At 39.6% G+C, this 18,659-nt stretch overlaps 1 protein-coding gene across 3 annotated transcripts; it reads left to right on the forward strand.

The window, feature by feature from the left end:
* Positions 1-3,860: 3,860 nt before the first annotated feature.
* Positions 3,861-17,934, forward strand: LOC131218778 (uncharacterized). 3 transcript variants are annotated; one of them, XM_058213567.1, is made up of 11 exons: positions 3,861-4,009; positions 4,141-4,304; positions 10,909-10,994; positions 11,089-11,351; positions 13,379-13,496; positions 13,574-13,651; positions 13,736-13,859; positions 13,967-14,559; positions 15,055-15,185; positions 16,319-16,402; positions 17,166-17,934. In XM_058213567.1, the coding sequence occupies exons 3-11, from the start codon at positions 10,974-10,976 to the stop codon at positions 17,275-17,277; spliced, it is 1,524 nt and encodes a 507-aa protein (XP_058069550.1). In that variant the 5' UTR covers positions 3,861-4,009; positions 4,141-4,304; positions 10,909-10,973; the 3' UTR covers positions 17,278-17,934. The 3 variants fall into 3 exon arrangements, with proteins under 3 accessions (XP_058069550.1, XP_058069551.1, XP_058069552.1); XM_058213568.1 differs by having other exon boundaries at positions 3,875-4,009; positions 4,152-4,304; XM_058213569.1 differs by lacking the exons at positions 3,861-4,009; positions 4,141-4,304; positions 10,909-10,994 and having other exon boundaries at positions 11,209-11,351; positions 13,549-13,651.
* The last annotated feature ends 725 nt before the right edge of the window (positions 17,935-18,659 follow it).

Raw genomic sequence — 18,659 nt, forward strand, 5'->3', positions numbered from 1 at the left:
AATAAACATACTATAGTTAACATCCCTCTTGCATATGGCTAATCATATTTAGGGTCATTGACTAGTTAGGTTTAATTAGGTCCTTTAGGGGCTGTTTGGATACCCCAAATAAGTTATTTTTCTACTTACAATAATAGATAAGTAACTTATTTCAAATAAGTAATTTTGATTTATGATTAGTTAAAAGCAACTTTATGAATTTAAATTACTCAATCACTTCAGTTAATTCTTTTAGCTTTTATACTTTTCATAAGTTGATGAAGAGAGAATTAAGAGAGGGGAAATAGAGAAGAAGCTGATAAGTATGTTGTTTACCAAAAATACTTATCTATTAATTAAGTAAAAACTAAGATAAGCTAATTGAGGCACAAGTAACTTACTGTAACTTACAATCCAAATGGCCCGCTAGACAGGCTACTTGTACCTCAAATAACTTATCTTGGTTTCTACTTATTAAGTTGAAATGATTAAATAACTTTTAAGTAAAAAAGTTACTTATAATTGATTTTAAACCAAACTTACTTATCCCAAATAAAATACTTATTTATTACTGTAAGTAGAAAAAGTAACTTATTTGGTAGTATCCAAACGGGCCCTTAGTGCCCTACATGGGCTGATCGGGATTGGGTCTTTACCAAGTTGTGGTCTAAATTTTGATGACCCTAGTCTTCATCCTTGGTTCCAAGCCAGGTTCAGGTCGGGTCTAAGTCCGGTTTTCAAATAAAGGCTTTTACATGGCCAAGAGCACCCTGATGGACTGACTATATTGAAGAGACGGTGCCCCTTTGCCACATGCTTAGCACGTAAGCATCTTCTCTTTGGGCATGTTTGTTTTTCAAATCCAATGGTAAATGCAATGTAAATGGGTAATTATTATTTACACATGTATTTACACCCGGTAGCCTCTTAACAATGACCTGATGTAGACATGAAGTTTTTTTGAAAAGCTATTGCACCGGAATAGAGAGGCGAAGATATTTTTCCATTAAAATACATGGGGCCCACTGTTATGTATGATCTTAATCCACACTGTCCATTCGTTTTTCCCTCTCATTTTAGAGCATAAGCCTAAAAATGAGGCAGATCCAAAGATCAAGTAGACCACACCACAAGAAACATGGGGAAATGAATGCTTACCACTCAATTTTTCTTTAGGGCCATAGAAGTTTTAAATCAAGTTTATTATTTTTGTTTTCCCTTCATCAATGTTTGTGTGACGTTATAACAGGTTGGGTGGAAGGTATACATCCTTGTGGGCCCTAGGCTCATTTAAAATTTTAATGGCAGGCATTCAATTCTCATGTTTTTGTGGTGTGGACCACTCGAGTTTTGTATCTATATCAATTTTTGGCTCATGTCCTAAAATGAGCACGTAGAACATATGGTTAGTGTGGATCAGACACATGTTTAGTGATGGGCCTCACAAATTTCACCACCATAATTTTAATAATATCATACTATTTTGTGCAACTATTTTCGAAGTAAAATTCCAACCTCATTTCCTCTTTTCGGTACAAAAAGTAACAATTACCCATTTACATCGCAATTGCATTTACGTGGGATTTGAAAAACAAATGGGCCCTTAGGAAATGGATTGGCTACTCTCCAGACACCAGCTACCACCATTAAAATCCTCCTAAGGCTCACTGTATTGTTTGTTTGACATCCAATCTGTTGATTAGGTCATACAGACCCAGATCAAGGGTAAAAAATAAAGATCATCTTGGTCCAAAACTTTTACTGCCAAAACTTTTACAGCCCCTAGAAAGTTTTTAATGGTTGACGTTCATTCAACACTCTTCCTGTAATGTGGTCCACTTGAGATTGACATATATCTCATTTTTGGTCCCATACCATAAAATGATCTTAAAAAATAGATGGACGGCATGGACTAAACACATACATCATAGTGGGGGCCGCATAGCACCGACCAGAATGGCTGGTGGCAGGGGGAGTAGCCAATCCGTTTCCCTCCTCTTACACGTGATGTGCGTGGCTTAGCAAACCTCCTTATATTAATATCGTAATGGAACCATCTATTAACCGGCTCCAAGATGGAGGACCCGACCCGACCCCAACCCGACTAGATCTGATTTTTAACCGTCAAAAACGGTGGTCACAAATCTGACACGATTTCTAAACATGTCGAAATAATTGAACCTGGAGCCATTAGGATCGGGTCCATCGGGTACCCCCTCGTAGCCCTTTAAGATAATTGTGATTCCAGGCCACTTCATGCGCACGGCGTGGCCCACCTGACGAGTGGTTTGGATTCTTCGCAAAACCTTCAACACTTGTTGGATGTCTTTTTGCACGCGCGCGCATCCGCTGCAGCGCTTGTTCAGTGCGAAACTAGACCGATGGCGCTTGAAGAAAACAAAACACCTGCGTGACTCGCTTTTAGATACATAGCAGGGTTATCTCTATCGGGAAAATGAATTGACGTGCATGAAATCTACGCCGTTCATCAGGTACACCACCTCATGTTTAGTCCTTACTTAAAAAATAGGCTGATCCGATGGACCACACCTTAAAATTAAAACCATAATATCTAAATTCACTTATTGTGTTCCATCCACGTTTGGAATACTGTGTATTTTGGTTAATTCATTCATTTGGATGTGGCACATAAGATGAACGGATTGGATGGTCTATGAACAACACGGTGGGCCCATACAAACTAATGGCCGGCGTCCCACTTACTTATGGTGTTGCCCAAATGAGTGTTGGATCATCATGATTGGTGGTTCTAATAGTGAAAATGAGTCAACTTCCTGATGGACGGTGTGGATCTAAAAATTTTCCAGCCAAGTGGGTCTCCGTTAGCGAAAGTCCGTACTCGCTGGGAGCGAGTTGGGTCCTGCCCCCGCTGGACAAAATCTGTCCAGGGAGGAGCTCCGTGGGGCCCACTTGATGTGTATTTTTTTTATCCATGCTGTTCATATGTTTTATCAGATCATTTTAGAGTATGTTTCAAAAACTGATGCAGATCCAAGGGTTAGGTGGATCACACCAAAAGAAGCAATGTTGATAATGATGTACACCGTTGAAACCTTCTTAGGGCCCGCTGTGATTTTTAGTTTCCATCCAATATGTTCATAAGGTCACAAAAAACTGGATGAAGGGAAAAAATAAATTTCAACTTGATCCAAAACTTCTGTAGTCCCAAAGAAAGTTTTAATGGTAGGAGTTTAATCCCCATTTTATGGTCCACTTGAAGCTTTTATCTCCCTCATTTTTCTGATCAACCCTAAAATGATATTAAAAAATGTATGAACGGCGTGGATAAAACATATACACTACAGTGGACCCCACGGAGCTCGTGTCTGGACTAATTACGTCCAGCGTATGCAGGACGCAAACCGCTTCAGCGAGTAACGGACGCCCATTTCCTGGGAAAGCTTCCGCAGGAAGTTCATGCGCTGGGATGCTAGGTGGGTCCCAAAGTGATGTTTGTGAGAAATCCACCTCGTCCATCCTTTTTCCAGGATCATTTTAGAAGAGGTAACAAAAAATAAGCTAGATCCAAAATTCAAGTGGGACACACAAGAGGAAACAGTAGGTATTCAATGACTACCGTTGAAATATACATACTTTTGTGTCAGGCTAAATTTTTTGTTTTATCACTTCATTCCAGTGGGAATGACCTTATAAACGGTTTGGATGGCATATAGCATCAAGGTGGAGCTCAGAAAGGTTTCAACGGTAGGCATTTCTTTCCCCAAATTTTCCCTCTTGTGTGGCCCATTTGAGTTTTTATCTGGCCCTTTTTCAATGGGTTTTATTGAAATGATCTCAAAAAACGGATGGACGGGGTGGATTTCTTACAAGCATCACAGTGGGACCCACCTAGCGTCCCAGCGCAGGAACTTCCTTCCACAGGCAATCCGCGTCCGCGAGTAACCTCGCGCGAGTTACGGTAGCCCGATTCTTTGAGAAAACCCTCTCCTCTCCCCCCCTCATCCAGAAGGACCTGCCACCGTCGTCGAATTCCAGCCGTCGGTGCCTGGTAATCTCTCTCTCGCTCTCTCAGATTTCTCTCTCTGTCTCTCTCTATCTGTCTTTCCAGATTTCCCTCTCTCCAGATCTCTCTTTCTCTCTCTCTCGGTCTTCTCTATGTATTGATTCCTTCCTTTTTAGGTTCTCTTTAGTTTTCAGAAGTTAAAATCGCAGAAACAGGAAAAAAGAACGAAAAGGAGGAACAAAATCGCGATTTCTGGTGGATTCGAGCAGAAATTCGCCGTTCCCTGGATCGAGATCTATCTCGATCATTTGCTGGCGTTTTCGCAAATTCATCTGTTGAGGTAAATTTTCTAACTATTTAATTTTATTTTTAATTTATTTTTGGTATTTTTTCTGTTGAATATGATGAGGATGGTGATCCTGCTGATGTTGATGATCATTTCCTCGGGATTGTATATGTCACGAAAATGAAATAGCTAACCCTAATTTTTTCTAAGACCCAAAACGTAGATTTCATCAGATCTGCAGAGGAGTTTCAAACCCAATCAAACTTTTCGTTAATCAAAATCCATTGATAAGATAACAAGCATCAAGTTCTACAAATAATGGTTTGAACAATATATAAGAAAAAGAAGAGTTGTTGTTAACTCAAGGAGAAGTCCTTTTTTTTTTCTTTTTTTTTTTTGCATTTGGCAATACTGTTAATGCTGTGGGGGTATGAGGATAAGATTATTGTACTGATCCATCCCCTTATTCATATGCTTAGTGTCATTGTCCAAGCAGAGCGATCGCCATCTTATGAATTTTTTTTAAAGATAGACAACACCCAAAATATCTCTCTCCAGATAAAGATGTTAAAGGGGGGACATCATATGGATTGCTACTATGTATGAATGGAAGTCAAGTTTGCTTTAAGTATGACAAGTTTGCATAGAGGGTGTTTACCAAGCCTGGCATTTGATAACTCATAATATGTTGACCTAGGGGAACAAGGCTCCGGGTCTAGATGGTTTTCCGAGAGCGTTCTTCCAGTTGTTTTGGGATATATTGAGGGGTGTCATCATGGGTTTCATAGCAGACAGGGCTGGGGCATCTTTTATTGCAATCATCCTGAAGGTGATAGGATAGGCCTGGATTAAATAAATTTGGAGTAAGGAGTATAGGCTCTTTCTCTGTTTCTGTTCATCTTAAGGTGGTGGGTGGAGGGTTTTTTCAAGTAAGTTCGGGATTGGTGGGCCTCTTTCAAGGTGGGAGGTTTTACGGGCTTCAAGTTGCGTCCAAAGCTTAGATTGTTGAAAAGAAAACTTAAGTGATATTTGATAAATTGAAAATTAAGTGCTGAAAACTTGAAGTGATGAATTGTAATTTTGATATAATTTTAAGGATATTTAATCAAAAGTGAAAAGAAATTTTAATGCATCACTACTTTCAGCATTTAGCCTGCCGCATCGAGGGGAGGGGAGCTTTAAAAAAAAAACACCCCTATTTTCAATGAAAATTGATTTAAGCACTTAATGGTCTGGATTTGCCAAACAATCTAAATCATGCAAGTGCTGAAAATAGGTTTTATCAAACAATACCTTAATGTCTGGAATAAGGAGGTCTTTGAGAGTAGGAAGGTGGAGACCGACTTGGTTCTCTCATAAATCCAAGAGTTGGATATAAAAGATGAAGGGGCTCTAATTTCATTACAAGAGAAAGCATGACGACTAGAAGTGGCTTTAGATTATGCGAAGAGAGTCTAAGAAGAGGAGATAAAATGGAGGCAAAGATCCTATGCAGTTTGGCTTAAAGGTGATAAGAATTCCAAATTCTTTCACATTATCACTAGTGCGAGAGCGAGAAGCAACAAGATAAACAATATTATGGTAAATGCCAATCGAGTGGAAAATAAAGAGCAAATCTATAGTTCTTTGTTCAATTCTATGAGAATTTGCTTACTAGCGAATGGTGGAACGACCTTTGTTAGACAATTTGGAGTTCAGAAGCTCATCAGATTCTCAAGTTGCCGCTCTTGAAGGCCAATTTTGGAGAAGTGAAAGTGGTTGTGGACTCGCTAAGTGGGGACAAGGCCTCGGGGCTAGATGGCTCTGATGACCCTCTTTTAGGTGTTCTGGAATGAAGTTAAGAAATATGTTGTTAGCTTTGGTTTGGAGTTCTTCTAGTGGGGTCCCGTGTTGAGGGATTTGGGGGCTTATTGCTATTATTCGTAAAGTTGGAGTAGAAATTTGAAAGACTTTAGACCGATAAATCTTTTAAGGGGGCCCTTATAACATCATTGTGAAGATCCTTGCATCTAGATTTTAATAGATTCTTGCTTCTATCATTTCGGAAAATCAAGGCACTTTTGTGATTGGGAGACTGATATTGGATAGTGTGTCCCTTGCGTATGAATGCATTGATTCAAAGTACAGAGATGGTGAGGTAGGGGTGGTTTGTAAGCTAGATATTGAGAAGGCTTACGATCACATTGATTGAGAGTTTCTTGATTATATGTTGGGTTGATTAGGTTGTTGCTAGAATTGGAGATCTTAGATTCAAGAATGTGTGAGTTTGGTGTCCTTGTTCAGTTCTAATCACCGATTCTCCTAAAGGTTTTCTCAGGGCCTCTAGGGGGTTATGTTAGGGAGATCCTTTATTCTCCTTTTTGGTTGTGGTGGCGGCGACCGTGGTTCTCAATAAGATGATCCTAAAAGGTCAAGAAGTGGGCCTTATTCAGGGTTTCAAGGTGGTAGCGGCATGTCCCATGATTTCCCATCTTCAGTTTGCAGATAATACCATCCTATTCTGTGAGGTAGATGTCTTGATGGTTGACAACTTGTGGGAAACTGTGACATGTTTTGAAGTAGTATCTGGGTTGAAGGTGAACTCGTCAAAATGTGAAATTCTTATTGTTCATATGTTGAGGGAGGAGGCACACTAGTTTGCTGATACATTCGGATGCGGAGTTGGGTCTTTTCCTTCCTCTTATTTTAGTTTGCCGTTGTGCATAGGGAAGCGTGCCATACGTCTATGGGACAAAGTAGTTGAAAGAATTGAAATGAAGCTCTCAAGTTGGAAGAGTCACCATTTGTCATTGAGAGGTCACTTAACTTTGGTCAAAGCAACTTTCTAAAATATGCCTCTATTTCATGTCCTTTTTTAGATGACCTCGATCGATGTTGGCTAAGGTGTCGTTTGGTAAACTGAAAAATAAGGTCTGAAAATTAATTTGTGCTAGAAACTTAAAAGTGCTAAATTTTAGTACTTAAAAGTACTGAAAAATCCGTTTGTTAATTTGTTTGAAAAAAGTCTTGATATCTTTTTCACAAAAAACTTGTTTGGTAAACACAAACCATAAATGTTTGAAAATTGGCAATTTATCATATTTGCTTATATTGTCTCAATTTCTATCTTTTATAGAGTTTAAGATGAAACCTACTATTGTCATGCTACTAAATTTGGCGCACCTTCCTCTTGTGCATTCTAGCAAGAGAATGGCACTCACTTTATAAGTATTAACCCTTACTATTTTAAGAAGTTCAATGGTGAATTGCGAGTAATGAGCGTTTGAAGGTCAATTAGACACATGTGTAAGATCTACTTCAGGTATCTCATGAATGGCTTATATATCTAGCAGGTGTGCCATGCCAATCAAGACTGCCTAGATATTGGGCTTGGATATGGGTTGATTATGATAGGTCATCCTTTGATCTCGCCATGCAACAAGCCTAGATGTTCACGACATACATCTCCTTGATTAGACCACTATTTGATCGTTTTCAACTGTCAAATGTGTTCAGTGAGTATTCATTGGGCTAGTGAACGATTTTCAACCTAATCTGACCCGAATTGAATAGGATCTATTGAAAACTATATCAAATGACCACAATTTCATTTGGCCAGATATGGCTAGTCATGGTCCAATCCGATTAGACCATCTCGAAGAACACATCGAGAAACTCACCTAGACTAAATTTTGTCCAAATCAGATCAACGGATGAGATATGGTCCACTAAAGGAACATGCCATCTTAAACATTTGTTTTTGTCGCGATCCATTCCCTAATATGGACGAGCCCTTTGATTTTATAGACCTTAAAGTGTTGGACGTCGTGGAAGGCTTAGATCTCCTAAAGGAGACAAAAATACCAAAAATGGGACACAAACAGCTGATGCTAGATTTTTTATTTTTTATTTTAAATTGTGGCGACACAATTTTGTACATCCAAGTTCTCAATGCTCAAATATCTGTTCGGGACGTGTGGCTACTTGTTTATGAAGCTATAAGTAAGTATTGCAAGATGTGCAATCCGCATCTTGAAAGGAGACTAGAAACACCTTGAAAACTAGGCCTTAAAGTCAAATCATTATGACCGCACATGTAGCCCAATGCGTAGCGACACCAACTTTGACGTACACGATGTCAATGCTTCGATCTCGGTTCGAGATATACAACTACTTGTTTTGAAGCTATCAATGAGTACTACAAGTTGTGCAGACCACTTTGTGAAAGTAGTCTAGAAACACCCTGAAAACTGAGCTACAAAGTTAAATTGTTATTACCGCACATGCGAAGGGTGCGTGGTTTGATTATTATGGAATTCATGAATCAGGTGTTATTGGGGAAGTGGATGTAGCATTTTGTTATAGAGGAAGGTAGTTTGTGAAGGGATGCAATGGTTAGTAAGAACGGGACCTGTCGGGGGGATGGTGGATCAAAGACTCGTCGCAATACAGAGCTTATGGCTTTTGAAAAGATATTTTTTTGATAGCTCCCAAGTTCAAAGGAGTGTCCTTTGTTGTGGGAGATAGAAGTCATATTCATTTATGGGAAGACTTATGGTTAGGTGATTGTGCTTTTAATGAGGCCTTTCCTAGTTTGGCCCTTTTAGCTCCATAGAGGAATTTTATACTTGCTCGTTGTTTTTCCATATTTGGTGAGGTGGTGTGGGTGCCTTCCTGTCGAAGGGGTCTCTCAGATGAGGAAGTGGTGGGGTTCATCACTCTTCTAGAAAGGCTAAAACTCGTCAGGCCTAGCGAGCCGATAGATGATTTTGTGGTTTGGTAGGTTCATAGATTGGGGATGATTTTGGTCAAGTCCTTTTATAGATTGCTCCCTCTCCCTCTCCCACTTGTCATTTTTTGTTCTTTTTTGAAGAATCTCTCCCATTTGTCATAACTTTCGGTTATGGAAATATGGGGCTCCCCCTAAGGTGGCTGCCTTTGTTTTGTCATTGGGAAGAAACAAAGTGCTCACCGTGGATAATCTCATCAGGTAGCCTTGGTGCAACCTAATATATTTATCATGTGGGTGAGGGATGCCGAATCGGCGGGTCATTTATTCCTTTGTTGCCTTTGTTTGGTTATTGGGAAGAAACAAAGTGCTCACCTTGCATAATCTCATCAAGTGAGCCTTGGTGCAACCTAATATATGTATCATGTGTATGAGGGATGCCAAGTTGGTGGGTCATTTATTCCTTTGTTGGCTATTTGCGAGGAAGATTTAAGAGTGCTTTATTTCTAACCTTGATATTAATTGGGTGATGCCGGGTTTGATGTCGGATTTTCTGGTTGCGTGGCACAAAGGTGTCGGAAAGATGGGAAGGTGGTGTGGTGGTTGGTGCCTATGGTGGTCGTATGGGCTATTTTGGGGTGAGAGCAATAGTTGGTGTTTCGAGAATAGATCCGAATTTGTAAGCTTGATAGTTCGGAAGATCGCTTCTTGGGTAGTTGAATGGGCCTCCAGGTTTAAGGATCTAGATGCTTGTGTTCTTCTTGTTCTCTTGGGTCTGTATTTGTTTCATGTTTGCTTTGTATTCTTTTCCGTCTTCTTTTTGAAGCGGCTAATCTATAAAATTGTTAACTTTCAAAAAAAATTAAAAATCCATTTCTACAATCCAGTGGTATTTGCTTCTTGTCTTAATGACAAAATGAAGTTGGGATTTTGTTGGAATGATTGATGCAAAGCTTAATTGCATTTGAAACTAGTCAATAAATTTGTTGAAATATATGTCGTTGTCTGAGAAGTACTTGGGTTAGCTATTTCATTTTCATAATCAATGCAACTCTTAAAATGGTTATCATATAAAACTGAGGAATGACTTAAACCTTCAAAAAATCATTGCTAAGTTTTTATTTGATAACCATTTTATGGAAGGCTTGGGAGACTTTCATTTTCATGATCAATGCAGCTCTTAAAATGGTTTTTTAATCATTGCTAAGTTTTATTTGATAACCATTTTATAGAAGGCTTACTGGATAGTATTAGAAATTAGAAATTAATGCATTCAGGGGAACTTAAGAACATCACCAATAGGTAATAAGATGAGAGAAAGTAGATTTAGATGGTTTGCATGTGGTACGGAGCCTTAGAAATGCACTGGTTAGAAGGTGAGTTGGTTCAAGTTAAAGGGTTTAAAAGAACAAGGGGAAGAAGGCCCTCGAGGATGTGGATGGGAGGAGGTTGTATGAAAAGACTTGATAACATATGGTGATTCCTAGGAGGCCAAGCCATTGATTAGTTTTATTTGATAACCATTTCCTAGGAAAATGGTTATTGAATCAAACTTGGTGATATGACTTACCTTTCAATTTTTTATATAATAATATTAAAACACTACTAGCAATCACTTATGAATCAGTGCAGGAATTTGAAGTTTTTTTTTTTGTTTTTAATATAACAATTCATTTCTTTTTACATTGGCTTTCATTTATGGGTTTAGATATACATAATCTGTTATGTATCAAATACAACAACTCATATCTATTTTACATAGACTTTAGTTTCTACTTTTACTGCTTTTGGTATTTGGATTTTGGTTGCTGCAATAAAAGTAAATTTTGATTTGTTTCGAGAGAAGTCAATCAGTATACATGGTTGAAATTGCTTCTTGTTTGCGCTTTTAGGTGTTGATATTTTTATATTGATTCTATTAGCTATTGATAGTTTTATCTGTTCTTTCAGGTGGTGATGTTGCCAGTGTTCTTCGGTAATTTAATCTAGGAAGCTTCTTAGAGATATTACAAACAATGCGGGGCCATGATAGAGATGTAATCAGTTTGTCCATTGATTTGCCCACGTATGCTGATTGATCTTCGTACTTCATGGAATTTGTGATGATGGCATTTTGTTTAACTTCTACAGGATTTGGATGAAGATCTAAATGAGTATGAAGAGGATAGATATTATCAAGAAGAGCAAGGAGATGAATATCAGGGAGAGGAAGAGGAAGAGGAGGAGGAAGAAGAAGAGGAAGAAGAAGAACCTCCAAAACCCACAAAGGAGGAATTGGAATATCTTGCGTTGAGGCAGGAGCTAAAAGAAGCAGTTAGGCGAAGGATGAAGAAGGAATCTGCAAATTCTCTTGGCCATTCTCAAGAGAAGAATAAGAAACTTCCATATGACAAGTGAGTAATGCAATTATTTTATTTTGAAAGATAACCAACATTTTATTAGAATGCAACCAATAAAAAAAATGCAACAGAACAGAAAATATAAGAGATGATGAGAATCATCTGATCTATACAAAGAAGAATTATTCCCGTAGCTGTCTTGAAAAGCCTCTGACAGGGCCGCCAGTAAAGTCCTGGGAGTCCCTGACCCACTCTACTGGTAACCACTTCACCTTTAGAATGACCTATTCTGGGATGCAAGGTTTATCTCTAAAGATTCAAGTGTTGTGTTCCTGCAAGATCATTAAAAGAACGACTAACAAAACAAGACACCAAAAGGTTCTCCTTTTCCTCCCTCTTCTCTCAAAGTGCCACATGTTAAAAGAGTTACCCAATCTTCTAGGCATCACCCAGTCAACTTTCAGTAGGCTGAAGAAATTCCAGCAAATCTTCCGTGTGAAAGAGCAATGAAGCAAGTGATGACCCCATCTTTCTTTGGAATCAATGCTCTGAAGGAAGTACAAATGTTTTTAGATGTCATAAAATTATGATATGAAGGCTGACATATCGGATTTCACATCCTTCCAAAAGACTTGAAAGAACGCATCTTACCTCCTCTTCTCTATTGGTTTTTCCACCCAGGTAACTTCTGCCTCATCAATTTGGTCGAAGCCAAAGTTACCTAGGTTTGCACAATTCCAGCGAACGATTGTTTAATGATCGTTCCTAAGGTCTGCATAATAGTCAGCGATTGTCTCACAAGTTTCATCTTTTTCCTCTAATCTCACCTTGTTCACCCCTAAGCTGTGAATGTGATTGTTTATTGCTTGCATTAGTTATGCCAGAAAAGAATCTTATATTCCTATCTCCTTCTTTTGTCCTTGAATTTTGCCACCATTTAATTTCTTCCTCTTTCATTCTTTTCCAATTCTAACAATTTTTTTTGTCCAATTCTGGAGTTGTTGTAAATTATCACCATTAGACCAAAGGCCTATTATCTTTTTTGTCAATGATTTGGGTGACTTGAGCAACCTAACTTGAGCGTCCTGCCATTTTTTGCTTTGCTCTACTGCTTGTGCCCGCTGGTTCATGACCTGGGTAATGGATCACAGGTTGGTGTCGGGCTAAAATTGGCCCATTCAATAAATGGGTTGGCCTCAGGCTGATCCTGACTCAACCCAAACTTGATCTATTGCCACCCATATTGATTAGCAGTTACAAAGATGAGCAACAGAGACTGTAAATGTGGATTCAATGATGTATACAAATCATTACTTTAGAAGATGGGGAGACTTCATCTCTTCATTTCAGGGGACAAAACACTACTTTCGTTTTCATGTATTTCATTTCCTCTAGTAGTCTAACTAATCATGGCCTTCAAGTGGTGCAAGTCATCATCACGTTCGATGCTGCCTTTTCTGGTGACAACATTCTTTAGCACTTAAGCCTTGAGCTATCTGTATCTATCCAATGTACTAGGAACATTCTATTTTAATAGATCTTGAAACCTTCTACAGGGACAAAATTAGAGAATGGTTGATGCTTTTCACTTTGCGTGCACTAGATGCATTTTTTTCTTTTATTTTCTTTTTCTTTTTTAACACTTGGGTTCAGTTGGATGTTTCATGGATGAGCATAATTTTGTGCCTACATTTACGATGTGTTTGGATCATCATCATCATCATCTTAGCCTTATCCCAATTAATTGGGTTCTGCTACATGAAATCCCATTCCGTGTTTGGATTCATGTTGGAAGTTATGGCACAAGTTTGACACCGGCTGCCAACTCGACGCAACCCTCCTTCACCTGGGCTTTGGACTGGCAAGGAGAGAATAAGGCTCCCACAGGCTGTGATCGTGTAATCTGTAGAATGTTTGTCTCATGGACCATCCATGGCAGCTCCTGCTGCATCAATGGCTTGGACAGCTGAAGCATGGGTCCACCAGAAGGGAACTGGACTTTTAGAGAAATTTAGTTTTCATAAATCTTGCATCAAAACTAGCCCCAAAGAAATTAATTCAGCTTACTCTCTGTTCTGCAGTTATGGCTCCTTCTTTGGCCCTTCACAGCCTGTTATTGCTCGAAGAGTACTTGAAGAAAGCCGATCAATTATGGAAACTCAGCACATTCAAGCCAAGAATCCGAGTTCTCATTCTGTTGTACGTATCACAGGCCTTTGTTCTTATATCACTGTTTTTTAATCCCCTGCAGAATATTATTTTTCTTGCTGCTGCAGAGCAAAAAGGGCACTGCTTCAACAACCACTGAAACGAAGTCCAATGAACGTTACCGGCCACCAAAGGTCGTCAATGAGGTAAGCTTATCGATATTAGTTGTTTTAATAAGTGTTTCATGTATATTACTCAATGCATCCAATGAATTTACTTGTCCATTGTAGGTAAAGATGAAAGTTCAGCGGCTCAAGGACACACGGGATTACTCTTTTCTGCTATCCGATGATGCAGAACTTCCTGCTCCTTCAAAAGAGCCTGCCTCTCGAAATGTTTCGGTTCTGAGTTCTGGTGTGTTGGTTTTCTATTGCATGACATCTAATTATTGGTTTATAGAGTGTTAGCATACTTAGTATTTTCATGAAGGAGACTTATACAGGATTCTGCTGATGTGGAAGATGCCCGATCGGCTCAGGTGCCATCTAAGAACAGACCTTCGTCAATGAACAAGCCTTCATCAATGAGCAAGCCTTCACCAATGAGCAAGCCTTCATCAACAAGCAAGCCAGCCAGGCCACTTTCTAGTGGCCATGAAGAAAGGAAATCTGTTGCCAATGGCCGTGAGGATAGGAAATCTGTTTCCAGTGGCCGTGAAGACAGGAAATTTGTCAGTGGCCGTGAAGATCGGAACTCTGTTTCTATGAATCGACAGGTGCAGACTAAGGTGGCACACCCAAAGGCTGCTTCTGTGAGTAGGCCCGAGCAGTCCTCAGCTGATCCAAGAAAACTGCTAGGTAGTAATCATGGAAATGGACCCGGTCGGCCTACAGGATCAAAAGGCCCACTTCCAAAGGCACCAGCTACAGCATTGGATAAGAAGAAGACTTCTGCAGTGGGCACAAACAGTTCTGTTCCTGGCAAGCAGAAAACTCCTCAGTTTAAGTCACATTCTTCCTCACAAAATCAATATGCAGAACAAAAAAGGGTACCCCAAAGACCAGAAAAGTCTAAGATGATGTCCAAGCAACCGGTGTCTTCTTCAAAACCTCAGGTTTAACACCGCCCCCCCGCCCCCCCTTCTCTCTGTTTGTGTGTACCTGTTGGATGTCATAAGCACACAAAGTGGCCCTACAACATTCTGGTACCACCACTAATAGTGATGGTACTGGTACCGTGGGACACACAAAAGCCTTGGGGATCTGCATTCAAGTGATAAAGTTTCCAGAAGACATCTTTTGTTTTTTCTTCTTCTTCTTTTTGTAATACAAGAAGCACAAATGGCTCCTGAATAGCTTATTCATGGATGAAGCGCCGATGGCTCCTGAATAGCTTATTCATGGATGAAGCACTGATGGCTCCTGAATAAGCTTATTTCTATCTCCTTTGGTTCTTTGAAGCGTGCATGCGTGAACTCATGCTTGTAGTTAATTCAGATATTTATAAATGCCATGCATCTTTATCACATGATTTAGCAACACTTCTGAATATATTATCTGCTTGCTTGCCAGTGCGTATGATTACATTTGTTGCATATTTATTTATACAGGTCAAGCCTCCTAAGCAAATTCCATCGCGTGCTATCCAAGAGGCTCGTCCAAAGAAGAGGCCTGTACACAATTACTCAGATGATGATGATGAGGATGCTGCAGCTATCAACATGATCAGGAGCATGTTCAGGTACTATTTCTTTTTTTCTTCTGCTACAACTGCAATGTGATGTGGTGTTGTATATGTAGTCCTACCAGGAATAGTGGTGCAACTTGGGTTTGGGTTAACCCCGAACCCAACTGACCCAACCCGATTGCAGGGCGGGTTGTCAGGGTTCTTGGGTTGGGTTCAGGGTGAAAAACACCAACCTGATTTGAATTCGGGTTGGGTTAGGTCGGGTCAGGAAATACTTACATTTATTTGGGTTGGGTCTGGAAGACTTCAAGAGTTGGGTTTGGGTTAGGCACCTCAGGTTGGGTTGGGTCTGTTGAGGTCAAGTTTCCAACCCACCCAAGTTGCACCCCTAAACAGGATAATACGGATTGTTAACCTGCATATTCAGCTGCTAGAGAGAATGGGCTGTAGATGCTGTGTTGTTTCTCACTGAAAAGGTGCAGTAATGTAGGAAAAGAATTTTCAAATAAAATTTCACAGATCTCATAATTAACTGCTAATATCTAGTATGATGTCATATGGTTTTATACAATATGGAGGCACAAATCACCATTGTGATGTGTGCCGCTTACACCTGGTAACAAAGCCCATGTGAACTGTCACCCAGGAGCATCCATCTGATAATCCCCAATGCGGAAGGGCCACGTGGTGAAAGATGCTCTGATAGGGCAATCCAGGCATTGGCAGTTGTATACAAAGTACAAACAGAAGAAACAATGGAAGCAATGGCCCATATTCAACCAGGAGAGTCCACTCTTTGGATATGTGGATTAAAGGATGCAATATTTGCCCAGTGGCCTGCCAGTGGGTTCCATTTTGCCATTGGATTCCTGATCTACACCACAGTTCCTTGATGCCTCCCGATAGATTTCGTGAAAAGAGTGGGAATGAAGCTAATAAAATGACGGGAAGATGGATATTTCTGTGCTTTTTTCGTTTTCGTTTTAAAAACTAATGGTCTGTGATGCTGTGCGTTTTACCAAATTAATATGAGAATCTTTCAAAAAGAAAAAATATGAGTAGTTCCAAAGCCAGTTGATAATATATCTCTTTGAAAAGTGACCAATAAAGAAAAGGGTAGTCAGTTATGCTTCAGCTAATGGTTATTATTTTGACACAATAAGGAGATTGCAATTTATTGCTTGCAGGTATAATCCTAACAAATATGTTGATGACGATGTCAGCGACATGGAGGCCAATTTTGATGATATATTAAAAGAAGAGAGGAGAAGGTATGCTTCTGTGTTTCTCTTTACTGTAAAGCTAAACTACATTTTTTTCTGAAAGTCTTCGGCCATTACAAAATATCTACCGGTTACGGGTGAGTATTATTAAGATAAATCACTACCGCTCTTTTCTCTGTACTATATATGATTTGATAGGTTTTGATGACTGCTTTTAGATTCAGGTCTGGTTGGAAATTACTATGTTTACTGGATATTGAGTGCTCCATTGTATGGAATGGCAATTGATAAAAACATGGGCAAGAGTCCTATTTCACTCTTTTGCCATTTCAGGCTCTGCTTCAATGGAAAATTCTACAAGGTGCAATTTTTCGAGGCGGAATGTAACTTTACCAAATGACGCCTTTTCGGTCCCATGGATTTAAATCGCAGTTTTGGCTTGCAACTCGCCAGGGTACCGAAAGTAGTACATCTCGCCCTGGATTTGTCCATCTGTATGGTGATTCATTCAATTAGAAACTGATTCAACTTGTTGTGGACGATATTTAAAACCACTTGGCACCGTATGGTGACCTGTGAATGTTGCTAAATGTGTTTCAAGTCCTTCCAAACTGGGTCATAGCATTTGCCATTTAGCTTGTTAGCAATTATCATAATTGTTTGGTTAAGACTGCATCATCAACCAAGAGCACTATGCAAATATCCATACTCGTCTATATTACGAACTTCAGCTTCAATCTGAAATTATTTATCATTTCAAGTATATTGCCAATGTGCTGGTTATCATTGATGTGGGTCTGTATTTTTCCAGTGCCAAAATCGCTAGGGAGGAGGACGAAAGAGAAGCTCGCCTAATCGAAGAGGAAGAAAGACGTGAGCGGTTGAAAAAAGAGGCGAAGAGACGCAAGCTCAGCCAGAGGTGACTGGTAAATGACAGAAGCAAAAAGGGCCATTCTTTTAGGATTGTCTTTTGGTCAACATGGTTAACTTCATTCTATCTATTCTGAATTGGTTTCTGGGAGCAATGGTCGATGCTTGCACCCATTCAACTTCTATACTTTTCCTTCTTTTCTGGAGGCGGCACCTCACCGACTTCAAAACTGAAGGAAGAATTTAGAAATAAAATGAGAGAGGCACTGAAGTACTCTTGAGCTATAATCCATTGCTCTGAAAGATTGCAAGAAGGGCAGCAAATATCTTGAGGTGCATCATCTGCCTAACTGTCCTATGTGCAGTCACATAGAAGATCTCAGGCATATTTTGGAATCGAGGGTTGACCGTGTATAACATTCTTTTGCGGTGGGGATTTCATGATAATTGGGTCTGTGTTCTCGCCATTTACCATAAGCAATTTTAGCTTGGAAGGGAACAGAGCTACAACAATGGGAGAGATGGAATTGATGGATCTGGTTTTGTTGCATGCATCTTGTCACCACCAGAGGTGTTTTGCCGGATGAGTAGATTCGTGACATTAATCCCTTGATTAGATTTGTGTGATGGTCCACCATCTGGACGATCTTAACTGTCGTGTAAATGTACATTTGTTGGATGCAAACCGACGATCACCTTTGATTTAAACATGTTTGTAGGCTGGCTGATGGTTGCATGGCTGCGATCGTTAGACTAATATTATTTTTCAATAATATGCACTTTCTTGTGAATGTTTAGGAAGATCTGCAGTTTGGATCATGTAATACTGAATCATGGGTCCCACAAATACAGAATCGTCCATGTCAGCAAGGAGACTGTTTTAAGGCATCCATCCTTACTACTGATTGAACAGGGTGGAGACAGTGGCTAGCAATATAAACGAGATGGAGGCATTCTACAATGCTTGTGCTAATGTTGAGTGGTGAGTGCCCGGTTTTCAATATGCAGAAGTGGGACCTGTGGTTCGTTGATCCAAACCGTTGATATGATAGGCACATCCTTCCATACCAATGGACCAAAAAGATTAGAAGATCTAAGCTGTATTATATTTGGTCATCTATCCTGGTTGAACATGAAACTGTTGTAGTGCTGGATTCTCTTAACCATCCATATGATAACTTCCAATCTTGGTTACTTGTGGTAGGTGGATGGTCCATCAACCTTTGGGACCAAAATATAAACTTTTTGGGTCCTTTGAGAAAGGGGTTTCATTTGATGGTAGGTACTGGGGAGCCACACAGGGGGATATGCTACTTGTTCTTGAAAGATACCTTAAGGGTCTGGTTGTCAGCCTGCATTGGGAATGCACTGGATTTTAAAATTAGAAAAATACATTGAAAATTTTCAGTATATTTGCAGGAATTTGAATTTGATT

The sequence above is a fragment of the Magnolia sinica genome, chromosome 11 (assembly GCF_029962835.1).
Source record: "Magnolia sinica isolate HGM2019 chromosome 11, MsV1, whole genome shotgun sequence".
In the NCBI taxonomy this organism is placed as follows: Eukaryota; Viridiplantae; Streptophyta; class Magnoliopsida; order Magnoliales; family Magnoliaceae; genus Magnolia; species Magnolia sinica.